This window comes from Salvelinus sp. IW2-2015, linkage group LG20, assembly GCF_002910315.2.
Source record: "Salvelinus sp. IW2-2015 linkage group LG20, ASM291031v2, whole genome shotgun sequence".
Taxonomy (NCBI): Eukaryota; Metazoa; Chordata; class Actinopteri; order Salmoniformes; family Salmonidae; genus Salvelinus; species Salvelinus sp. IW2-2015.
Window position 1 is genome coordinate 15,185,774 of NC_036860.1, and position 27,031 is coordinate 15,212,804.

The 27,031-nt window shown below is 42.5% G+C and overlaps 1 protein-coding gene and 1 pseudogene across 1 annotated transcript in view; both read right to left on the bottom strand.

Annotated features, from left to right (window-relative positions):
- Positions 1–13,249, bottom strand: part of LOC111982025 (transient receptor potential cation channel subfamily M member 4-like) — a 61,440-nt pseudogene extending 48,191 nt beyond the window's left edge.
- Positions 13,250–21,102: 7,853 nt separating this feature from the next.
- trpm4a (transient receptor potential cation channel, subfamily M, member 4a) overlaps positions 21,103–27,031 on the bottom strand; it is a 64,261-nt gene continuing 58,332 nt past the window's right edge. The window contains 1 exon segment of the mRNA XM_070449811.1: positions 21,103–21,491. Coding sequence (XP_070305912.1) covers positions 21,463–21,491 — 29 coding nt within the window. The 3' untranslated portion in view covers positions 21,103–21,462.

The window sequence follows — 27,031 nt, forward strand, 5'->3', positions numbered from 1 at the left end:
GAAAGGGAGGTTTACAAATGACGTCTCACATGAACCTATTCGGCATACTATGCTAGCATTATGTTGACCGGAGCGACACGGTACATAAATACAGATACGCCTGTGGCCTAACCACACTGGCTTAGCGCACTAAGGCGGACGGCTCAGTCACCGAAGAGATCTATCTTATTTATAACCTTACTGGCTCTATGCCCTTGCTCTAGAAATTAGACAGAAATCGTACCGTTTGGCCTAACGGACTAAATCTGGAATTTACAACTCATTACCCTAACTATCGACACACGACCGGAGGCACTCTCCTTAGCTTGTTCAAATGGAAACACACACAACCAATATCTTTCTCTATTTGCATGCAACAGTCTGTTTGCACAATTGATATATATAATTCAACAGCAAAGTCCAATTCTATCTTAGATTCCTCGCACGGGGCGTCGTAATATGTCGTGTCTTTGGCATCATTAAAGTGAAGACTGCTATTTTATCAAATCAATTCTCTGTAAATATTATTACGTGATTAAACTAATCATGTAAATGTAATTAACTAGGAAGTCGGGGCACAAAGGAAAATCTTCAGAATACAAAGTTATAATTTTCCTAATATAACTCTTCAGATATTTTAATCAGTCTTCTAATTAATGAATTATTCTTTACCTCACGTTAGTCTCATTKCAAACGTCGCAAATTGTTGGTTATCTGTTATCTGCACGAACCCAGCCTTTACTATGAATCATCCATACATCAATTGTCTTAATCATTTATTTACTAACTAACTAAATAATCACAAAAATGKATAAACAAACAACACAGTAGATATGGTTACAAGAAAATGATAGGGGAGGTTCCCTAGTGGGCTAAGTTGATATGACGGCTTGGTGGATAAAGGGAAGTGGGTGTGGACTGAGAAGGGCGGGAAAGACAAAAAGAGTCACTACACAGTTGATAATTATATTAATTGAAATGCTAATCCTTTGCACATGAACGCTCACTCATTCGGGAATAATTTCAGTCAAAAGCTCTCGTTATAGGCCTAAGATATATCCGTCTGTGATTTAATTCGATATAGGTGTTAGAAACATCATAACGAAGTTATTTTAAACCGAGTTATATCAGTTTATGCGAGTATATTGTGATTTTCGGAATTTCCTTAATATTGTGTTTTGAACATTTGGGCATGTCTGCGCCACATAGCTATTGTTAGCTGCTAGTTCCAAAGTTGAAGAGGACGTTTTACAACCGAGCAACGATTCTTTTGGACAAAGGACAACTTGCCCAAGATTCTGATGGAAGCTCGTCCAAAAGTAAGAGCTATTTATGATGTTATTCCGTATTTATGTGGAAAAATGTAAAAGGATTTGTCCGCCATTATTGCGGCACTGGTCTGGCTGTAACGCACACTGTATGTCTAGTAACGTTAATTTTTAAAATCTAACACAGCGGTTGCATTAATAACTAATGCATCTTTCATTTGCTGTCCAACCTGTATTTTTTAGTCAAGTTTACGATTATTTATCGATTAGATAGGTGCTCTCCAAGATGGCGCCGGCCAGAATGCATGAAATGCTGCTACTGATCACATTGTATAACCACGATTTGGTGCTGCTAAATATGCACATTTTCGAACACAAACCTATATGCATTGTGTAATATGATGTTACAGGACTGTCATCTGATGAAGTTTATCAAGGTTAGTCCAATTATATATCTTTTGCTGGATTGTTACGATCGCTAACATTTGCTGCTGGTAAATGCGGTTGTGTTTCTGGCTATTGTGGTAAGCTAATATAATGCTATATTGTGTTTTCGCTGTAAAACACTTAAAGATCTGACATATTGGCTGGATTCACAAGATGTTGGGCTTTCATTTGCTGTACGCTGTGTATTTTTCAGAAATGATTTATGATGAGTAATTAGGTATTTGACGTTGGTCTCTGTAATTATTCTGGCTGCATCGACGCTATTTCAGATTGCAGCTGCAATGTAGAACTGTGATTTATACCTGAAATATGCACATTTTTCTAACAAAACATATGCTATACAATAAAATTGTTATCAGACTGTCATTTGATGAAGTTGTTTCTTGGTTAGTGGTATTTATATCTTTATTTGGTCGAAATTGTGATGGCTACTGATGGAGTAAAAAACTGGTGGAGTAAAAAAGTGGTGTCTTTTGCTATCGTGGTTAGCTAATAGATTTACATATTTGTGTCTTCCCTGTAAAACATTTTAAAAATCAGAAATGATGGCTGGATTCACAAGATCTGTATCTTTCATCTGGTCTTGGACTTGTGATTTAATGATATTTAGATGCTAGTATTTACTTGTGGCTTTTCTATGCTAGGCTATGCTAGTCAGCTTTTTTACTGATGGGGGTGCTCCCGGATCCGGGATGAGTACTAAGTAGAAGTTAAACTCTACAATTCTTTCACATTAAAGGTTTAACATCATATTACATCATTTCATAAATAGTWAAATTTTTACTCATTCATTTTATACAAGAATTAGATGCAAACCCCATAATTGAGAAATGTACATATTCAGAGATATAGTCATGTGTGTTTCCTGTCCTCTATGAGGTCACCAAATGAAACACACTCGTCATACCCGTCCCTTAAGTGTCCATGGACCATTCCTAGCTCCTCACAAGTGGGCATTTTGTATCAAATCCCTATTTTGGGGATTTAGGAGTTTGCCATGTGAAATCCTTTGTTCTCTCTATGTGTCTCTTTCTGCATGGCCAGGGCGAGAGAGTCTCCTCCAGGAATTTACGACCTGAGATAACAGAACCTGGGTGTAGGAGAGAGAGAGAGAGAGAGGGGGAAGCTACTAGCTATACCCAAAAAGGGCCACGTCATGACAATAATATATTTTTTAGGTGATCATTGCTTATTTATTCACGTTTACAGTGTCAACTTCAATCAGGCACTGACGTTATCCACCTGAGAAACACTGATAACCCGGAAACAGAAATGAAGCAGTAACACAAGCAATTGACCACTGAGAATTCTCAAGCTGTGAGCTTTTCAAACTTTGATGTCACAATCACTACCAATCATAATCTTAAAAATGCTCACAATAATAATCGATTGTGAGTTATTTTACTCTGTGAGCTTTTTTACAAGACACCGGGCACTAAGCCAGCTACCTAATTAATGCCAAAATACTGACAGAGATGTGTGTGCGTGTGTGTATGCACATGTGTTGATATGTGCATGCGCATACATGTGTGTGAGTGTGTGTTACCCACATGGCTGTGTCTCCTGCCGGCCCCTGCGAACTCCAACTCTCCGAAGGCGTCGGTGGGGTACTCTGAGGAGTGCTGAGAGCTGTCCCACTGGCTGACGATGGCCGCCCCGAAAAAGTCTCCTGTAGCGATGGAGCCGTGTGTCTCCCGCACACCACCACACTGACACAATACCCCATTGCTGACAGGGAGAAAGACATACACATGAATACACACAGACACACACACACACACACAACCAGCCATTAACAGTCAACAGATAACACATAGACACACACACACTGACATCATTTGTTTTGCATGGACTAGATACATTTTGCATCYGGTAACTGTGTTGTAACTACAGTATATTGTAACTGTATTGTGTCAGACAGATGGACCACTCAGTGACCCAGAGAGAGGCTGTACCTTGATAAGTCCTCTACGAACGTGGTGCAAACTCTCATTTTGATGATCTTGGGGATCCAGCTCTGTAAGGGAAAGAGATTGTCACTATAAGATACTCTTACTGAACTCTCTAACGTTATTTAACAGGCTACAGCCTACAGATGTTGAATTGTAAGTGAAACAGGGTGATTGGTAGCAATTAGTAAATACCCAAGTCAACATACACGTTGTGACTCTCAGAAAAAAAGGGTATTCTTGTTTTTCAATGATCTCTAACAAAATACTCTGTAATGTTAAAGTGTAAGAAAAATTCTAACATTTGTAAAAACAAATAGGAAAAATAAAACAAATATATCTTAGATAAGTATTCAACCCCCTGAGCGTTCCACACCTGGATTGTGCAACATTTGCCCATTCTTCTTTTCAAAATTCTTCAAGCTCTGTGAAATTGGTTGTTGCCATAGATTTTCAAGCAGATTTAAGTCAAAACTGTAACTCGGCCACTCAGGAACATTCACCATCTTCTTGGTAAGCAGCTCCAGTGTAGATTTGGCCTTGTATTTTAGGTTATTGTCCTGCTAAATTCAAAAGGAACTCGCACATCTGAGCTATCTTTTTTGCAGGTGCATGGTAACAGTTGAATAAAATTTGAAAAATGAAGGAACCCGCACACTGCTCTTGATAGTATCACTGCTCCTTATTAATAAGCTTTACTTATCGGCCTTCGTCAGAGCTCTGAGGCCGATACGTAAAGCTTATTAAAGAGCAGGGATACTATCAAGAGCAGTGTGCGGGTTCCTTCTTTTTTTCTCATTTCCTCTTTTTTCTCAGGTTATTGTCCTGCTGCAAGGTTAATTCATCTCCCAGTGTCAGGTGGAAAGCAGACTGAACCAGGTCTTCCTCTAGGATTTTAACTGTGCTTAGCTCCATTCCATTTATTTCTTATCCTGAAAAACTCCCCTGTCCTTAACGATTACAAGCATACCCATAAAACATGATGCAGCCACCACTATGCTCGAAAATATTGAGAGTGGTACTCAGTAATGCGTTGTATTGGATTTCCCCCGAACATAACACTTTGTATTGAGGACAAAAAGTTAATTACTTTGCCACATTTTTTGCTGTATTTCTTTAGTGCCTGGTTGCAAACAGGATGTTTTAGAATATTTGTATTATGTACAGGCTTCCTTATTTTCACTCTGTCAATTAGGTTAGTATGGTGGAGTAACTACAATATTGTTGATCCTTCCTCGGTTTTCTCCTATCACAGCTAGGGCTGTTACAGTGACCGTATTACCACCACACCGGCGGTCACGAGTCATGAAGGCAGTCAAATTCCATGTGACCGTTTAGTCACCGTAATTAATTAGGCTTCTCCAAGCTCTGATTCTGCTGATGGTCATTAGTAGCCTACCAAACTTGAAAATCAAACACTTCATGAGAGCCCATGAGCTCATGTTGCACAACATTTCTATAGGCTATGCAACTGTGTGAGAAAAAAGTGTGATGGCCTCTATTAAAAAGAGGAGAATCCCATCAGCTCTTTATACACTATACCTACATCATATATTACTCAACTTTCTTAATAATAAGCACATTGCTTCTCTTTACTATTAAGCACATTGCTTATCTTTACAACAGGAGTATAGCCTACCTGGCTGGCACGAAATTAACCACGGGAAAGCGTCCTCCATTCGCTATTTACAGTCCATTCGGAAAGTATTCAGACCCCTTGCCTTTTTCCACAATTGTTTTTCCCCCCTCATCAATCTACACATAATACACCATTATGACAAAGCAACAACAAAAAATACATTTTCGCAAATGTATTAACAATAAAAAACTGATATCACATTTACATAAGTATTCAGACCATTTACTCAGTACCTTTGGCAGCAATTAAAGCCTTGAGTATTCTTGGGTATGACGCTACAAGCTTGGCACACCTGTATTTGGGGAGCTTCTCCCATTCTTCTCTGCAGATCCTCTCAAGCTCTGTCAYGTTGGATGGGGAGCGTTGCTGCAAAGGTATTTTCAGGTCTCTCCAGAGATGTTCGATCGGGATCGAGTCCGGGATCTGGCTGGACCACGCAAGGACATTCAGAGACTTGTCCTGAAGCCACTCGTGCGTTGCCTTGGCTGTGTGCTTAGGGGTCGTTGTCCTGTTGGAAGGTGAACCTTCACCCCAGTCTGAGGTCCTAAGTGCTCTGGAGCAGGGTTATATCAAGGATCTCTCTGTACTTAGCACCGTTCATCTTTACCTCGATCCTGACTAGTTTCCCAGTCCCTGCCGCTGAAAAACATCTCCACCGCATGATGCTGCAGGTTTCTTCCAGACGTGACGCTTGGCATTGTTGTGGAAAATTATATAATTAGTCATGCTATCCCGTGTTTAACTGCTTAAAGAATAGTCTCTTGTTATATGCTAGTGCTTTTTCTAATCTGATACAAACTTGTCTTTGTGTGACTTAGTCAGAAGACTGGGCGTATAGCTAAGATCCATTTAGGTGCAACAGTAGCATGTGAGACATCCCATGAGTTTACTATCTGCAGGAAGTCAGCTGTAAAAAACCTTGCAGAAAGGAGCACATTATAGTGTGAACTGTGACATTACGCAGTTATAGGTTGTGCTATCAACCTCTGCTATCTTAATCTGCACAGACAAACCAATTGCCTTTTACACTATGTTCTGTCCCTGTTTCTCCACATCTGCTAAACTGCCTTGTAGACAAGAGGTTGTACTTTTTCTATAAAAGCTAAGACCCAACTATGTTCGTTGGGCCTTAACTATGCACTGTTGCAGTGCATGGTTAACTGCTCAATTTTTGCTAATCAACAGTCTCTCTCTTCTTTAGAATTTCCCCCATAATTTCAGGCCAAAGAGTTCAATCTTGGTTTCATCAGACCAGAGAATCTTGTTTCTCATGGTCTGAGAGTCCTTTTGGCAAACTCCAAATAGGCCTTTTACTGAGGAATGTCTTCCGTCTGGCCATTCTACCATAAAGGCCTGATTGGTGGAGTGCTGCAGAGATGCTTGTCCTTCTGGAAGGTTCTCCCATCTCAACAGAGGAACTCTGGAGCTCTGTTAGAGTGACCATCGGGTTCTTGGTCACCTCCCTGGCAAAGGCCCTTCTCCTCTGATTGCTCAGTTTGGCCGGGCGGTCAGCTCTAGGAAGAGTCTTGGTGGTTACAAACTTCTTCCATTTAAGAATTAATGGGGCCCCCAGATAGCATATGATAGAAAAATTGCAGGAAATTAGCTGTAAAACTGCACCATTTTTTCTCAGCCTCATGACAAAATGTGAACAAAAGCATGAGATGGCCCACTGGACACACACTGGTTGAATCAACATTGTTTCAACATTGAACCAACTTGGAATAGACGTTGAATTGAAGTATGTGCCCAATGGAGTCCTATAAAACAGCAAAAGCGTAGAATTGCAGGAAATTTGCATTTTTAGATGACATTTTAAGACAGCAAAATGTGTGAGGACCACCAAAATCAAAGTGAGAACTACCACAGTCAAGGAGCTCCAATATTCAGACAACTGTGCAATTATCGCTCACTCCAAAGCAGACCCCCTAAACTGCCCTCAAAAGCATCTCCGAAGCATACAAGAGTCTGGGACTGAGCCTGAACTTACAGAAAACAAAAAGGTGCTCCACCAACCTGCCCAAGGACAACCACCAAATCTGATAGTAACTCACGTTGGAAGTGAACCACTTGACAACGTGGAACACTTTGCTTACCTTGGCAGTCACCTCTCACAACGAGTCACCATTGAGGAAGTAATACAGATCAGGAAATGCTGCGCCAGCACAGCCTTTGGAAAACTGCCAAATAACTCCAAAAACCACAACCTCAGAACCAACACAAAACTCATAGTGTACATGGCTGTCATAATCCCAACCCTCTCTATGGCTGTGAGACGTGGGTGACATACAAAAGGCACATTCAAAAACTGGAACGTCGGCAGCAACTGTTCTTGAGGGAAATAGTGAACATCAGGAGGGAGGATCGACTGACCTGCGTCCTGACCTAGGCCAACATCCCAAGCATAGAATCCCAAATCAACTCCGATGGACAGGACACTGCCCAAACAACTGCTGTACTGGCATCTGGCAGGGGTGAACGCAAGGGGGCAAAATAAAAAAGGTACAGACATCCTTAAAACCCACCTCAAAAAATAAACATAACAAACGGGGAACTCTACACTAAACAGAGCCACATGGCAACAATTTACACACCAAGCTACATTAGACTATGAGGACATCCGCACAACTCTTTCCAATGAAAAATGACACTTCCATCCCCTCCAACCTCACTTGCAGCGTCTGTAGACGGGTCTGTGGCTCCAGGATTGTCCTGCTCAGCCACAGCAGGACCCACAACAAGCAAACCACCTAAAAAAAAACTGAAAAKAAATGATCCTCCACCTCGAGGGATTGCTGATGACCGAATAAAACACATTTGATAACAAACAACAGTCACACATGAATCATTATGTCACCAGAATAAGATCCTCAATATTTATTGGAATGGAGCATCAAACTCATCACCGTGTACTTTTGCCAAGTTCATAACTTATTTCGTCTGTAGGCTAATAAATAAAATAATAAAAATAATTAGCTCCTATAAAGCAAATGGRAGGTAATTATATAGATTGTGGGCCTGTCTCACACTTAAATCTTCCCTTTGTGCTAGATTGGGTTTAAACGCCTTCCATTTAATTTTTTCTGTATTTATTTATCCGGATTTAATTGGATAATTTTTTACTGCCCTAGGGTTATAATTATTGCTCGGATAACCTTATTTACTATTATGTATTGATATCTTTTTCACTCTATGCGGTGCGCACTGCACATGCTTTCCCAAGTCATAGTGGGAGGACCACACAACATATCATCGCGTGACTCCAAGTTAACTTCAATATGATGCTTATTAAATCAATATTGGCGCATAAAAGGCGTTTTCTACCGCCATTTCGCACATAATACATTTTACCCATACAAAAAGATCCCACCATGTCAAACAAACAAATTGTCTGTTGACATTTATGAAATTGTCCCTACATTTCCTGTTTCCATCAACCCGGTCATTACTTTTTTTAATGCGTCAGGTACAGCAATTCACCCGGATGAAATGGTTGAATGGAAACCTGGTTAGTGTCTCTTTATTTGCTCTCTTGAAGATGTCCAGCCTTCAATTGCTTGTCTCTCCTTTGTTTATTTTTTTGGGGATCAATGACTTTCATGCATAGTACCATATATACCAGCATGTGGGCTATCATGTCTTATCTTCACAAGTTTAGTTTGTGAGAGGCTGCATACAGACAGAATGTATGGGTCAACTGTTACTCATAACCTACATTTATGGTCTGTAAGTGAATGAATGGACATTTTATTTTGATTCACAGACATTTCAATGATTCACAGCGATAATTCTTCCGATTTTCTGTGCAGTGCGCACCGCATAAAGAGTGAAAAAGATATCAATACATAATAGTAAATAAGGTTATCCGAGCAATAATTATAGCCCTACGGCAGTAAAAAATTATCCAATTAAATCCGGATAAATAAATACAGAAAAAATGAAATGGAAGGCGTTTAAACCCAATCTATCACAACGGGAAGATTTAAGTGTGAGACAGGCCCACAATCTATATAAATACCTGCCATTTGCTTTATATGAGCTAATTATTTTTATAATTTAATTATAGGTTGCACTTTTTATTTATTTTATTACAGGCTTTATCTAAAAATTTCCACAAACGGAAATAGACAGAATAACTTTTCAGTTTCTACTCATCACTCACCACACAATGCCAGAGTATATCTGGTGGGCTTTCAGGAATAAGGACATGGGTATATCGTGGTAGAAAGGGCAATAGATGCTCAAATCTATTTCATTCTCTATTTCTTTGAGGTCACAAAAGTTACATAGTCTTTCCTCTTCCATTTCACAATTACACCGACCTGTTTCAATATGCAGGAGCAATATCCCTGATCTTACCTGTTTCAATACGCAGGAGCAATATCCCTGATCTTACCTGTTTCAATACGCAGGAGCAATATCCCTGATCTTACCTGTGCACATAGCAATCTCTTGCTTTTAGGTGGTTGTACATAATATCGCTCACACACAAATGCAACCTGAATGAAACAAAAGGTTCTCAATTTGGGTTTATGATTAATCCACCCATTTCTTTCCGTATTGCATCATTAGTTGTTTTTTTAAACAGCATCTGTGTCTCTCTTAATTTGGTTTTCATACAACTGTTCACAGTCCAACTGTTGGAAAAGGTCAGACATTTCAGGTGCCCATGCTCCCCCTATGTAGATCCCAGCTGGCTATTCTGGCAATTGGCATATCCAACAGTCTATTCCAAAGTCTCACCATACACACCTTCCATCTCACCTCACAGGGTTCCCAGCCCATGTCCCCAGTTATTGCAAGTATAGGTGCAAACTTGTGTATACTTACACTGAACAAAAATGTGCAACGTGCAACAATTTCAAAGATTTGACCGAGATACAGTTCATATAAGGAAATCAGTCAATTGAAATGAATTCATTAGGCCCTAATCTATGGATTTCACATGACTGGGAATGCAGATATGCATCTGTATTCCCAGTAGGGGCGTGGATCAGAAAACCAGTCAGTATCTGTTTTGATCACCATTTGCTTCATGCAACGCAACACTTCTCCTTCACGTCAGGCTGCTGATTGTGGCCTGTGGAATGTTGTCCCACTCCTCTTCAATGGCTGTGCGAAGTTGTTGGATATTGGTGGAAACTGGAACAGGCTGTTGTACACGTCGATCCAGAGCATCCCAAACATGTTCAATGGGTGACATGTCTGGTGAGTGTGCAAGCCACGGAAGAACTGGGACATTTTCAGCTTCCAGGAATTGTGTACAAATCCTTGTGACATGGGGCCTGCATTATCATACTGAAACATGAGGTGATGGCAGCGGATGAATGGCATGACAATGGGCCTCAGGATCTCAATGCATTCAAATTGCCATTGATAAAATACAATTGTGTTTGTTGTCCGTAGCTTATGCCTGCCCATACCATAACCCCCCCATGGGGCACTTTGTTCACAATGTTGACATAAGCAAACCGCTCGCCTACACTGCCATCTGCCCAGTACAGTTGAAACCGGTATTCATCCGTGAAGAGCACACTTCTCCAGCATGCCAGTGGCCCTCGAAGGTGGGCATTTGCCTGTCAGTTACCACGCCAAACTGCAGTCAAGTCAAGACTTTGGTGAGGACAACGAACAAGCAGATGAGCTTCCCTGAGTCCGTTTCTGAAATTCTTCAGTTGTGCAAACCCACAGTTTCATCAGCTGTCTGAGTGGCTGGTCTCAGATGATCCTGCAGGTGAAGAAGCCGGATGTGGAGGTTCTGGGCTCGTGTGGTTAGACATGGTCTGCGGTTGTGAGGCCGGTTGAACATACTGCCAAATTGGCTTATGGTAGAGAAATTAACATTCAATTATCTGGCAACAGCTCTGGTGGACATTCTTGCAGTCAGCATTCCAATTGCACGCTCAAAACTTGAGACATCGATGACATTGTGCTGTTTGACAAAACAGTGGCATTTTATTGTCCTCAAAGTGGCATTTTATTGTCCCCAACACAAGGTGCAACTGTGTAATGATCATGCTGTTTAATCAGCTTCTTGATATGTCACACCTGTCAGGTGGATGGATTATCTTGGCAAAAGAGAAATGCTCACTAACAGGGATGTAAACATTTGTGCACAACATGTGAGAGAAATAAGGTTTTTGTGCAWATGGAAAATGACGGTGATCTTTTATTTAAGCTCATGAAACATGTGACCAACACTTTACATGTTGCATTTATATTTTTGTTCAGTGTYAAAGATAACATACGGCTCTGTTATTGACATGTTCATTTTTGAGATACCTCTTAGCACCCCAAACTCCTGCTGAATAGTCATTGTCAATAAGTAATTGTCACAAAGGTTGAAAATGAAGTTATTCTTGTATCCACGTCACCACAGGAATTCTGTGCCATTTATGATCAATTTACAGTTGTGCAGATTTTTTTTATTTATTTGCCAAACACAATGGCCTTACGCTATAGCCCTGAGTCGGTAGATTTTTGGCAATGAATGTAAAGCTACTGGCATAGACGAATGTAGGCTATATCAAGATTAGGTTACAACAGGTTTGGTGGAACTGTACAATCAAGATTAAGTTACAAAAAGTTTAGTGGTGCTTGTAAGCACTTCTAGACTACTGAATTTCAGTCATTGGTTGAAGCGATTGAGGGAATTATATTTAAATGACAACCACAAGTCTGAACTCCCATTGAGGTGACGTGGTCACAGACTATTTACTGCAATTTACCTCTGGTTGAAGAGTTAAGGCACACTACCCTACCAAGCAAAAGAGCAGTAACTGCTCATAGAGTGAAACTGAGAAAAAGTACTTCAACGTTTTTTTATTGTAGGCATATCATTGGAGATGTGGTTATCTGTTGTCTTACTATGAGATTAGACATGACCTTTGACCCTAGACTGCAGTTACTGCCTTCTTGCTTGGTACACCCACTGGAATACGTTTCCATGACGATTTTATTTGTTTACACAAACTTGTTTTCATATATTTATTTGCATGTGGCTGTCAGTGTCATGTAGTTCGATACTTGTATCAGCAAAGAACAATAAATAATACCAAGGTAAACAGTAGACACTGCAGCCCAACGCTCAGTGAAACCAAGGTAGAAGGCAGTTACTGGCATTTTTATTGGGTTCACTGTAACCTTTTGCAGTTACTGCAAACATGACTCCCATTTTCTCCATAACACAACACAATGGAGGCAGGTTATGTGTCCACATTATAAAGCATGTATTTGATGTATACAAATTTAAATAACTAATGTTTGACTAAATGTGCATCTACTGCTGTTTTGCTTGCTAGGGCAGTATAGGATGTTTTGCGTGTCTGTTTTGACAATTGACGGGCGTCAATTTTTTACATATATCTGCGTAATCCCACTTGGGTCAAACTCCCGGAGTACTGCAATTTGACCCCTAAATTACATCCGAGTAAAATGTATATTTTGGAATAAACGTTTTATTTATTATATGATAAATCTGTTAACGCTATACTTGTTGCATTCAGCGAAACATTTAACAAATAAACAGAATCACATGGTGCATAACATATTGTAGCGTAATTTACGCACGATTTTGCCATGCGTATACCCAAAGGTTATTTAATGTTCGAAATTGCTCAGTTTATAATAGTAAACCAAACCTGATCTTTCTCAGATTTTTCTGTTCCCGTTCTCCTTCCGCCTCCTTCATGCCGTTTATCCGTATCCTTCATTATGCACTCTATACCCCTCCCTCTCGCCGCTTCTCTGGCAAGGGAATAAAACAAATGTTCGAATAGGTCCGAAACCCAAAAACAAATAGTTTGAAGTTGACCGCTGGAAGTGCACTGGTTCTGTATGGGGTGGACACAGCGATGTAAAACTATTCGGAATGGTCAACTCGAGCTGCGCTCCGCCCACAACCAGTCTCACCGAGCAACCTCAAGATGTTTACAGAGCGCGATGTACAGTTGCTCTGTGTAGTATAGTATAGCCGAGCCCACGACAGGTATGTTGCAGGCACGGTGTAGAAATGGGAGGATTCCAAAGGGATGTTTGGGAAGGGAGGGCAGGAAAGAATGTCCGGTGCATCTCGAGTGCATTCAATTACATCGCAGTATCAGTGTTTCCCCATCTTTGGACCAACAATCGTGAACGAATGAAACCTTTGCACTAGCATGTTTAACATTGTTTGTGGTGTTACTGTTCAATCAGGGCGCAAATTCTCATTCAAACGCAAACGCGCATCATCAAAGAGAGTGGGACCCGCTCTGACTCTGATAGTCAAAACAGAAAAACGGAAGGGTGGTGGCGAAAAAGTTAGAGAAACCAAAAAAGAGCTCTTGAGGCCGTCAATGCTAAATGTGGGAAATTAATACTTTTTTGCTAAAGGTTCTGGTTCTGCTGGTCCGAGTGTGTCTGTGAGAAATTACAGATAATTTGCTCTGGAAAAAAACAGAAAAACACAGTCACGCACACAAACACAGATCATGTACTGCCAGTTAGGCCTAATATTTTTGCTGTATATTGTATGACATATATTTCATACCTACTATAGTAGGCTAATTATGGAAGGTGCATTCGGAGGAACATTTGGACACTAGGCTACTTGCAATATAGCCTAACGACTCGTTCGATTGGCTTTTATAACACATAGGTAAGGCAATGGCCATCTTCTACACATTTATACTGTGCTTTTAACAAAAAAACGTGATGTATTACAATAAAGATCAATTCGTGGACTGTCGGTGTGTTTTAATTGTTTGATCAGTTTATTCGCTTCTGAATCTGTCTCTTGAGCCCAGCGAGTGAGTTTATGAGCTGGAGTAGCAAGTGACTCTGGTGTCGGATTACATTACATAGTCACAGCACTGAAGGCTGGAATGTCCCACCTATCTTCCGCTTATTTCATTTGTTGAAAGGCCTGTCACGACTTGGCAGAAATATACACATAAACGCAAGGCACTGTCAAACGAAGCAGACAACGCTGGAAATCTATCCGCATCCACATGAACTAGTCCCGACATCGTTCTTTGACAAACACTGAAGGTTGTATATTAGATGAAATAAAAGAAGAGAGAGGGGGAGAGAGATACAGCCAAAACATTAAGGAACTGGAAGTCTAGCAGCCAAAACATTAAGGAACTGGAAGTCTGGCAGCCAAAACATTAAGGAACTGGAAGTCTGGCAGCCCAAACATTAAGGAGCTGGAATTCTGGAAGCCCAAATATTAAGGAACTCTCGTTTTTCGGTAAATGGTTTATTACGGACCCTTAAAGTGTTACTCAAAGTGTTAAAGTAGTTGGGAATGAATAAACACATATTAGACAAATGAGAAAAATCACTGAATAAATGCCATTGGCTCATAATACATTATAACAGCCTAACTAGATATTTCAAATTGGTGTATTTCATGTGTTCCCCCCTGCCCACTTTAGATAAGTGTTTAAATATTAGGTACATGTAATTCAATAGAAGAAATCAGGAGAACACTTTATTTTAAAGGTCTGAAATAAACCATTTATAAATTGTGTGGTCACCATTTATTAATCATTGAGCCCACATCAATTAACCATTTACTAATCATTAGTAAAGTCTTTTTGCAGCTATTTATACTTCATAAATACTAAATAAATGTTTTGAGTGACCAGTGTAATTTCTCACAAAAAGATGGGCCTGGCATTGGTAGACTTTCCTGCTCTACCTGGTAAAAGAACAAGCGCACAKCATAGGATGTTTAAGGAAATATACAGTGCATTCGGGATGTATTCAGACCCCTTGACTTTTTCCAAGTGTTGTTACCTTACAGCCTTATTCTAAAATGGATTAAATATTTTTTCTCCTCATTCATCTACACACAAAACCCTATAATGACAAAGCAAAAATAGGTTTTTAGAAATGTTTGCAAATGTATAAAAAAAAAAGTTTTTAAATATCACATTTACGTAAGTATTCAGACCCTTTACTCTGTACTTTGTTGAAGCACCTTACAGCCTTGAGTCTTCTTGGGTATGACGCTACAAGCTTTGCACACCTGTATCATCCGGTGTCCTGTGTGAATTTAAGTATTCTCTCTAATTCTCTCTTTCTTTCTCGCTCTCGGAGGACCTGAGCCCTAGGACCATGCCTCACACTACCTGGCATGATGACTCCTTGTTGTCCCCAGTCCACCTGGCCGTGCTGCTGCTCCAGTTTCAACTGTTCTGCCTGCGGCTATGGAACCCTGACCTGTTCACTGTGATTATTATTATTTGACCATGCTGGTCATTTATGAACATTTGAACATCTTGGCCATGTTCTGTTATAATCTCCACCCGGCACAGCCAGAAGAGGACTGGCCACCCCTCATAGCCTGGTTCCTCTCTGGGTTTCTTCCTAGGTTTTGGCCTTTCTAGGGAGTTTTTCCTAGCCACCGTGCTTCTACACCTGCATTGCTTGCTGTTTGGGGTTTTAGGCTGGGTTTCTGTACTGCACTTTGAGATATCAGCTGATGTACGAAGGGCTATATAAATACATTTGATTTGATTTGATATTTGGGGAGTTTCTCCCATTCTTCTCTGCAGATCCTCTCATGCTCTCTCAGGTTGGATGGGGAGCGWRGCTGCACAGGTCTCTCCAGAGATGTTCGTTCGGGTTTAAGTCTGGGCTCTGGCTTGGCCACTCAAGGACATTCAGAGACTTGTCCCAAAGCCACTCCTGCGTTGTCTTAGCTGTGTGCTTAGGGTTGTTGTCCTGTTGGAAGGTGAAGCTTCGCCCCAGTCTGAGGTCCTGAGCGCTCTGGAGCAGTTTTTCATCAAGGATCTCTCTGTAGTTTTCTCCGTTCATCTTTCCCTCGATTCTCACTAGTCTCCAAGTCCCTCCAACTGAAAAGCATCCCCACAGCATGATGCTGCCACCACCATGCTTCACCGTAGGGATGGTGCCAGGTTTCCTCCAGACGTGACACTTAGCATTCAGGCCAAAGAGTTCAATCTTGGTTTCATCAGACCAGAGAATKTTGTTTCTCATMGTCTGACAGTCCTTTAGCTGCCTTTTGGCAAACTCCAAGCGGGCTGTCGTACCTTTTACTGAGGATTGGCTTCCGTCTGGCCACTCTACCATAAAGGAATGATTGGTGGAGTGCTATAGAGATGGTTGTCCTTCTGGAAGGTTTTCCTATGTCTACAAAATAACTCTGGAGCTCTGTCAGAGTGACCATCGGGTTCTTGGTCACCTCCCTAACCAAGGCCCTTTCCCCCAATTGCTCAGTTTGGCAGGCTGGCCAGCTCTAGGAAGAGTCTTGGTGGTTCCAAACTTCTTCCATTTAAGAATGATGGATGCCACTGTGTTCTTGGGGACCTTTAATGCTGCAGAATTTTTTTGGTACCCTTCCCCAAATCTGTGCCTGACCACAATCCTGTTTTGGAGCGGACAATTCCTTCGACCTCATGGCTTGGTTTTTGCTCTGACATGCACTGTCAACTGTGGGACCTTATATAGACAGGTGTGTGCCTTTCCAAATAATGTTCTAACAATTGAATTTACCACAGGTGGACTTCAATCAAGTTGTAGAAACATCTCAAGGATGATCAATGGAAACAGGATCCACCTGAGCTCAATTTCGAGTCTCATAGCAAAGGGTCTGAATACTTATGTAAATAAGGTATTCGTTTTTTTTTTATATACATTTGCAAAAAGTATGGAGTATTGCATGTAGATTGATGAGGAAAACAATTATTTGAATACATTTCAAATCAAATCAAATCAAAATTCTAATCAAATTMTATTTGTCACATACACATGGTTAGCAGATGTTAATGCGAGCGTAGCGAAATGCTTGTGCTTCTAGTTCTGACCATGCAGTAATATCTAACAAGTAATCTGACAATTTCACAACAACTACATTATACACACAAGTGTAAAGGAATGAATAAGAATATGTACATAAAAATATATGGATGAGCGATGACTGAACGGCATAGGCAAGATGCAGTAGATGGTATAGAGTACAGTATATACATATGAGATGAGTAATGTAGGGTATGTAAACATTATATAAAGTGGCATTGTTTAAAGTGGCTAGTGATACATTTCTTACATCCAATTTTTWATTATTAAAGTGGCTAGAGATGAGTCAGTATGTTGGCAGCAGCCACTCAATGTTAGTGATGGCTGTTTAACAGTCTGATGGCCTTGAGATAGAAGCTGTTTTTCAGTCTCATTTTAGAACAAGGCTGTAACGTAACAAAATGTGGAAAAAGTAAAGGGGTATGAATACTTTCCGAATGCACTGTATATACATGTGTGAATAYCTAGTTTACAAACATTTACAAATGTGGGAGTAATGATTAATAAATGGTGAGCAAACAGTTTGTAAATGCCTTATAAATGCTTTATAAATGGTTTAGTAAGGACTAGGGCTGTTACAGTGACCTTATTACCTTCACACCGGCGTTAATGAGTCATGATCACAGTCAAATTCCACATGACCGTTTAGTCATGGTAACTAGGCTTCTCCTGCTAAWAGTGATGCTGCTAATAGTCATTAGTAGCCTACCAAACTTTAACTGCCTGTTATTCAGCACTCTATTGTCCCTCTAATCACTCTGACGTCAATGCAAKATAATCGAATATCTAATCAAACACTTGAGAGCCCATGAGCTTAAGTTGCGCAACATTTCTATAGGCTATGCAATTGTGAGAGAAAATAGTGATGGCCTCTATTAAAAAGTGGAGGTTCCATAAGCTTTCTATAGACTAGGCCTACTATATATTTATTTATTTATGAACTTTCCGAATATTAAGAACAATGTTTCACTTTACAACAGGAGTAAAGCCTACCTGGCTGGCATGAAAATGAACCATTGCTATTTAAGTGCATAGATTACATCCATTTTCCCCCCCTGCTCCTGTTTCGCAGATGCATGATAATGGTCTATTCTGAATCAAAACAAAGTTCACACATACATTAGWATATGTAAAGGCAAGATTAAATCAAGAATAGTCTGATGGGTGACAATATTAGCTTATCACTTATATTATATTATCATTTGTGATTGATGCCCAGCTTGTGTGAAATAAGGCAAGAAACAGTGCATGCCTTTTATTTGCGACTTTTTCAAAATATAGTCGCACACCTCATGTAGCCTAGCCTAGCGTGGTATAGCGCACATGTTTTGATAAGGTTTGTATCACAACTAAAGTGGCCAAATAACTTCTTAAAATGAAGCACARACATCTGCTTTACAACCGGTGTAGAGCCTAACTGGCATGCGTGAGTTTGAAGTTTAGGGAAGATCATTTTCACCATAAAAATGCACCTTTATAATAAAGCAATACATGCATAAATCGCATTGGCGGTCACTTTTGGGAATGGTGTTTTCCCCCTAATTGATTGTATTTTGGAACATTCGTGCTTTTAGCCTACTGCCATGTGGGCTTTGCTGCACTTATAATGTGAATAAAATTGCTTGATAGTTTATCAACATTTTAAGCTAAACGTTCTGATCTGTTGCATCAGCCTCATTGCTTTTAAACATTTAAAAAAAAATGGGATCTATCGCATCCCACAACTGTCCCAGACTATGTTTGGAATATTTATTTCTCACAAAGAAGGACATGTTGACCAATAGAATATGTCAACTTTTGTACAATGGGGATAGTAGATTGACATAGGCTAGGGCTTTTGTTGTCCATTAGGCCTACTCATCTTGATGGCTGATGAAAAGTAAATGTGGACAGTTTTTAAAACATCTCCAATATGCGCCTCGGAATTCGATAAGGACACTCGCAGTTGTCCCCCGATGTGTCTGTCTTCATTTGTAGCCTGTGAGAAGAACCTGAGATGCCTGTGAGAAGAACCCGATCACGTGATGGGCATTGGCTAATAAGAATTGAGATACCTGGCCACAAAAGGTATGGATTTTTTTTAGGGTGCATTGTCTGCTAAATGAACTAGTGTAGCCCACAGCCATAATGGCATAGCCAGATCATGGCCTGACATAAGGACAACTCAGAGTATGCTATTCTGTTCTTTTAAACTAATAGACTACATTTTCTTCATATCATGTTTTTTTAGACCGGTCTAAAATAAAGAATGGATTTATCGTGATAGTGTAGGCTATATTAAATGGATTTATTAGACTTTTTAAAATGTAGATGTTCTAAAGGTCTGCATCAGTGGCTTGTAGGCTATGTGTGGAAGCCAGGAGATGCTAAATGTGTTTATGTTAATTAACGGTAAATTACCGTGAGACTGGCAATTATTTGCTTGACAATCACCGGCTAACAAAATGTAATAACCACCACAGCCCTAGTAAGGACCCTTAAAATAAAGTGTTACCCTAAGGGAAAAGGATTTGCTTGGCCCAGCACAGGCAGTGTAGTCCCCTGGTCTTCTGGTCCCAGTGATGCCATGTGTAGTGGGCATAGGGAGAAAACAGAGAGAGAGACACACACTGATACATTTACTGCCATTTTGGCTCTATATTATACACCACCATCAGCCTGTACCGTTGACACCAGGAAGGATGGGGCCATTGACTCATGRAGCCAACACCAAATCCTGACTCTGCCATCAGCATGATGCAAAAGGCACAAGTATTCGTCGGACCAGGCAATGTTTTTCCACTCCTCAGTTGTCCAGTGTTGGTGATCTCGTACCCACCGGAGCCGCTTCTTCTTGTTTGTAGCTGATAGGAGTGGAACCCGGTGTGGTCGTCGTCTTCTGCAATAGCCTATCCGTGACAAGTACCGACGAGTTGTGTGTTCCGAGATGCCGTTCTGCACAACACTATTGTACTGCACCATTATTTGCCTGTTTGTGGTCTGCCTGTTAGGTTGCACAATTCTTTCCATTCTCCTTCGACCTCTCTTATCAACAAGCTTTTTTTGGCTCACAGGACTGCCGCTGACTGAATGTTTTTTGTTTGTCGCACCCTTCTCGGTAAACCCAAGACACTGTTGTGCGTGAAAATCCCAGGAGGACGGCCGTTTCTGAGATACTGGAACTGCTGCTCCTAGAACCAACAATCATACCACGCTATAAGTCACGTAGGTCACTCATTTTGCCCATTCTAAAGGGGGGCTGGTGTGGCTGAAATGCTAGGGCCGATMTTTATATATTTTTTTGTCAGCCCCTGAGTTAAATCCATTTATGATTATCATCAAGCATCACTTGTGTCCCAATCTTCATATTATTTTCACTTTGGTCTTCCAACAACATGCTGGGGAAACAGCGTAATAGCCGATTAACTGCTACGTGAATCGCCTGTATCCAGTAGCCTATATCCCTGGTATAGCCCCATCTCCCCTAATCTGCATCGSATGCGCTCATACGTGCACTGCTACTCAGAACATCTCAAGTTATGATGCTACTTGCATTTCATCAAATGTTCGCAGTCAAACAACCAATAATAGTGCAAGACTCTGGTTATTTTCCTGTGTTTGGTCTGGACTGCATTCTCACCTGCAGAGAAACGCACCACGGTACGAATTGAATCTGACTACCCTTTTTAAACGAACCATGGTGCGTTGTTTGCAGATAGTGTTCACACCAGTCCAAGCTAACCAAACTAAGGGGGYAAATGCACCAATCCAATTTGGTGTGARAACTCCCTCAGTAACACTCAGGTTCAAACAAACAAACTAGCCTAGCACATTATCTTGTTAAACTAATTAAACTAGCGTCATAGAGAAAGCAGCAAAGCCCTATGCCTGACATGTCCATCAACGGTGACTCGAGTCAGGAACATTTGAAATGCTCTGTGGAGCAATTAAACAGAATTAGAGCTCTTTGGCAATACAGATCAGTGCTGTGTTTACTGACAACCAAATTAAGCATTCAATGAAAATAACCAAAAAGCAACATACAACAAAAAGTTTAATGTGTTTGTACTTGGTCATGTCAAATAATAATATTTTACCTTTACAATGTCTGTACATATTACATTAGGAACATATTGTCCGTCCATTCTATAACCCACAGGAACAAGATTTATTGAACATAGGAATAACAAAGTGTAACATAGAAGAGCAACAATGGTACACATACAAAATGGCAGCAGTTGAAATGATCAAAGTTTAAAAACGACATTGAAATGATTGATGAATGAGCATCGAGTCCGTCTTTGGCATTTCTTGACATTCTTTGGCACTGAGTGACAGGGATTGTAGGTGTGTGTGCACGTGTGTCTATATTTCACTATTCTCCATCAGACATGGGTCAGTTAGTTGGAGAAAGAGGGGTCAAATCTGAAAGAGAAAACACAACGGAAACTGGAGTACATAAAACCAAGTAATAACATTTACTGGGGATCAATAAAGTTAATTTGAAAATTGTTATATTAAAAGACTGGAAAGGTCTCTGATGTAGAAGGAAGCAGCCTTAAATAGAAATGGAACATACAGTTGAAGTCGGAAATTTACATACACCTTAGCCAAATACATTTAAACTCAGTTTTTCTCTTTTGTCCTCATGTGGCAGTTGCAAACCGTAGTCTGGTTTTTTATGGCGGTTTTGGAGCAGTGGCTTCTTCCTTGCTGAGCGGCCTTTCAGGTTATGTCGATATAGGACTTGTTTTAGTGGATATAGATACTTTTGTCCCTGTTTCCTCCAGCATCTTCACAAGGTCCTTTGCTGTTGTTTCTGAGATTGATTTGCACTTTTCGCACCAAAGTTCGTTCATCTCTAGGAGACAGAACGCGTCTCCTTCCTGAGCGGTATGACGGCTGTCATGTTTTGTCATTTATTTTCATGTCTTTGTCCCTGTGCTTCCCTCTGCTGGTCTTATTAGGTTCTTTCCCTCTTTCTTCTCTCTCTCTCCTCCTCCCTCTCTCCCCTCTTCCCGCCTCTCTCTAGCTATCGTTCCGTTCCTGCTCCCAGCTGTTTTCTCATTCTCCTAACGAACCTCATTTCTCTTTCACAACCTGTCCCCTATTTTGCCTCTGATTAGAGTCCCTATTTCTCCCTCTGTTTTTCGCTCCTGTCTTGTCGGATTCTTGTTTGATGTTTGCTGTCCTGCGTCCTTGTTCGCCCTGTCGTGTTTTTGGCCTGGAATAAAGAGATCTGTTTTCTTTAAGTCGCTTTTGGGTCCGCATTAATCAGCATAACAGAAGAATCCGCCAAGAATGGACCCAGCGACCTACGGATTCTCGCAACATGCCGTCGAGTCCAGGGCGCAATGTCGCAGACACGAGCAGGAATTGTTTGCTGCTCGTCAATGCCGTTGAACCCTGGTCGCTGCAGGTCTCCGATCTCTCTGGACAGTTTCAGAGTCTTCGTCTCGTGCCACCAGATTACTTCCTGGTCTCCAAGTCTCCGGAACCTAGGGTTAATACCCACCTTTGTTACTCTGGCAGCCCACTGAGTGTCGCTCCTTTCTCACCCAGTGTGATATTGTGTTCTCTCTCCAGCGCCAACACGTACTCAAGAGAGAGAGCTCGGATGCTTACGTCATATCACTCCTTCTGGTCGGGCTCGGGAGTGGGGCACAGCCATCTGGGAGGCAAGGGCTGAAGTGTTTCTATCGATTATCTGAACTTTAAAAGAGGAGATGATACAGGTTTTTTTTGATCGTTCCAGTTTTTTGGGAAGGAGGCCTTACCAGGGTCCTGGCTTCCTATGTCAAGGTTGATCGATCCATAAGGAGTTACTCTATAGAGTTTCGGCAACTCTTGCTGCCTCAGTGACTTGGAACGAGCCGGCGTTGCTCGTTGTTTCTGGGAGGGACTCCACCTGAGGTTAAGGATGAGATTCTCTCACCGGAGGTTCTTCTCAAGCGTGGACTCTGTTGATTGCACTCGCCATACCGTATAGAACGACGGGTAGATCTTCGTCACCGTAGAGCTCGTGGAGGAGAGCATCGTCGTTAACGGTGTATTCCCTCTTCCGCATCTCAACGCAATCTCCTCGCCCCGGCCTCAGAGACTGAGCCCAATGCAGCTGGCAGGTATTCGCATCTCGACTAAGGAGAGGGAACGGACGAATGCACACAACCGCCTTTGCTCTATTGCGGTTCTGCTGGACATTTTGTCATGTCCATGTCCAGTAGAAAGCCAGAGCTCATCAGTAAAGCGGAGGGCTACTGGTGAGCGCTAACTACTCAGTCTTCCATCAAGATCCTGTACTACTTGTCGGTCCCATCTACGCTGGACGGTTCGGCTGTCCTAGCAGTGCCTTGATAGACTCTGGGCTGAAGGGTTGTTTTATGGACGAGAAGCATGGGCACTCGGAAACATGACATTCCTCTCAGGACAAGGTTTAGAGAAATCCACGCCCATGTTCGCCTTATGCATGGTAGTCCTCTTCCAGTATAGATGTGAGACACTACCTTTAACCCTCACAGTATCGTGAGGTTTGATCACAGTGAAGGACTATTTCATTTTGATTTTTCGTTCACCTTTTAACACCTGTTGTTTTGGGTCATCCCTGGCTAGTATGTCATAATCCTTCTATTAATTGGACTAGTAATTTATCCTATCCTGGAACGTTTTCTGCCATGTGAAGTGTTTAATGTCTGCTATCCCTCCTGTTTCTTCTGTCCCTCTACTCAGGAGGACCCTGGTGATTTTGACAGGAGTGCCGGAGAATATCATGATCTGCGCACGGTCTTCCCGTCGGTCCAGAGCCAACTCCTTCCTCCTCACCGGTCGTATGATTGTTGTATTGATCTCCTTCCGGGGAACCACTCCCCCTCGGGGTAGACTATATCCTCTGTCGGCTCCCGAACGTAAGGCTCTCGAGGATTATCTGTCTGTTTCTCTCGACGCCGGTACCGTGGTGCCTTCTTCTCTCCCGCCGGAGCGGGGTTTTTCTTTGTTAAGAAGAAGGACGGTACTCTGCGCCCCTGCGTGGATTATCGAGGGCTGAATGACATAACGGTTAAGAATCGTTATCCGCTTCCCCTTATGTCGTCCAGCCTTCGAGATTTTGCAGGGAGCCGGGTTCTTTACTAAGTTGGAACCTTCGTAACGCTTACCATCTCGTACGCATCAGAGGGGGGGACGAGTGGAAGACAGCGTTTAACACTCCGTTAGGGCATTTTGAATACCGGGTTTTGCCGTTCGTCTCGCAAATGCTCCAGCTGTCTTTCAGGCATTAAGTTAATGATGTACTGAGAGACATGCTGAACATCTTTGTTTCGTTTACCTTGACGATATCCTGATTTTTTCACCGTCTCTCGGAGTTCCATGTTCAGCAACGTTCGACGTGTACTCCAGCGCCTTTTAGAGAATTGTTCTCTACGTGAAGGCTGAGAAGTGCGCCTTTCATGTCTCTCTGTCACATTTCTCGGTTCTGTTATTTCCGCTGAGGCAATTCAGATGGATCCGCTAAGGTCCAGGCTGTCAGCGATTGGCCCGTTCCTAAGTCACGTGTCGAGTTGCAGCGCTTTCTCGGTTTCGCTAATTTTTATCGGCGTTTCATTCGTAATTTCGGTCAAGTGGCCTGCCCCTCTCACAGCTCTGACTTCTGTCAAGTCTGCTTTGAGTGGTCCGGTTCCGCCAGGGAGCTTTTGATCTCCTCAAGAAGCGTTTTACATCCGCCTATCCTTGTTACTCCTGACGTCACTAAACAATTCATTGTCGAGGTTGACGCTTCGAGGTGGGCGTGGGAGCCATTCGTCCCCAGCGCTTCATTCTGCGATAAGGTCCATCCTTGCGCTTACTTTTCTCATCGCCTGTCGCCATCGGAACGCAACTATGATGTGGGTAACCGCGAACTGCTCGCCATCCGCTTAGCCATAGGCGAATGGCGACAGTGGGTTGGGAGGGGGCGACCGTCCCTTTGTCGTTTGACTGACCATAAGAACCTTGAGTACATCCGTTCGGCACAACGACTTAATGCACGTCAAGCTCGTTGGGCGTTGTTTTTCGCTCGTTTCGAATTCGTGATTTCCTATCGCCCGGGAAATAAGAACACCAAAGCCTGATGCCTTATCTCGTCTCTTTAGTTCTTCTGTGGCTTCTTACCGACCCGAGGGGATTCTCCCTGAAGGGCGTGTTGTCGGGTTGAGCTGTCTGGGGAATTGAGAGACACGGTAAAGCAAGCACTCACCCACACTGCGTCGCCGCGCGCTTGTCCTAGTAACCTTCCTGTTCGTTCCTGTCTCTACTCGTCTGGCGTTTCTTCAGTGGGCTCACTCTGCCAAGTTAGCTGGCCCACCCCGGCGTTCGGGGTACGCTTGCTTCTATTCGCCAGCGGTTTTGGTGGCCTACCAGGAGCGTGACACGGCGCCGTTTCGCTGGCTGCTTGGTTCGGAGCCTGCGCGCAGACTAAGTCAGGTAAACTCTCCTCCTGCCGGTCGTCTCAGACCGCTTCCCCATTCCTTCTCGATCCATGGTCTCACATCGCCTTAGACTTTATTACCGGTCTGCCTTCGTCTGCGGGGAAGACTGTGATTCTTACGGTTATCGATAGGTTCTCTAAGGCGGCACATTTCATTCCCCTCGCTAGCTTCCTTCCGCTAAGGAGACGGCACAGATCATCATTGAGAAGGTGTTCAGAATTCATGGCCTCCCGTTAGAACGCCGTTTCAAGACAGAGGTCCCGCAATTCACGTCACAGTTTTGGAGGGAGTTTCTGTCGTTTGATCGTGCTTCCGTCAGTCTCTCTTCCGGGTTTCATCCCCAATCTAACGGTCAGCAGAAAGGGCCAATCAGTCGATTGGTCGCATATATTAACGGCAGCCTTTCGTTTCGAAACCTGCGTCTTGGCAGAACAGCTCCCTGGGCTGAGTACGCTCATAACTCGCTTCCTTCGTCTGCTACCGGCTATCTCCGTTTCAGAGTAGGTCTTGGTACCAGCCTCCTCTGTTCTCGTCCCAGCTCGCCGAGTCCAGCGTTCCCTCCGCTCAGGCTTTTGTCCAACGTTGTGAGCGCACCTGGAGGAGGGTCAGGTCTGCACTTTGCCGTTACAGGGCGCAGACTGTGAGAGCCGCCAATAAACGTAGGATAAGAGTCCTAGGTATTTGTCGCGGTCAGAGAGTGTGGCTTTTCCACTCGCAACCTCCCCTTTTACGACAGCTTCCTCGCAAGTTGACTCCGCGTTCATTGGTCCGTTCCGTGTCTCTCAGGTCGTTCAATCCTGTCGCTGTGCGACTGCTTCTTCCGCGACATTTCGTCGCGTCCACCCTGTCTTCCATGTTCCTGTGTCAAGCCTTTTCTTCGCGCCCCCGTTCGTCTTCCCCCCCCCCCCCGTCCTTGTCGAGGGCGCACCTATTTTTAAAGGTACGGAGATCAATGGATTGCGTTTCTCGGGGACGTGTCACCAGTACTTAGTGGATTGGGAGGGTTACGGTCCTGAGGAGAGGAGTTGGTCCATCTCGGGACGTGCTGGACCGTTCGTTGAATTGATGATTTCCTCCGTTCCGCCAGGGTTCCTCCTCGAGTGCGCCAGGAGGCGCTCGGTGAGTGGGGGGTACTGTCATGTTTTGTCATTTATTTTCATGTCTTGTCCTGTGCCTTCCCTCTGCTGGTCTTATTAGGTTCTTTCCCTCTTTCTCTCTCTCTCTCTCCTCCTCCTCTCTCTCCTCTCCCGCTCTCTCTCTCTATCGTTCCGTTCCTGCTCCCAGCTGTTTTCATTCTCCTAACGACCTCATTACTCTTTCACACTGTCCCCTATTTTGCCCTCTGATTAGAGTCCCTATTTCTCCCTCTGTTTTCCGCTCCTGTCCTTGTCGGATTCTTGTTTGATGTTTGCTGTCCTGCGTCCTTGTTCGCCTGTCGTGTTTTTGCCTGGAAAAAAGACTCTGTTTTCTTTAAGTCGCTTTTGGGTCCGCATTAATCACCTAACA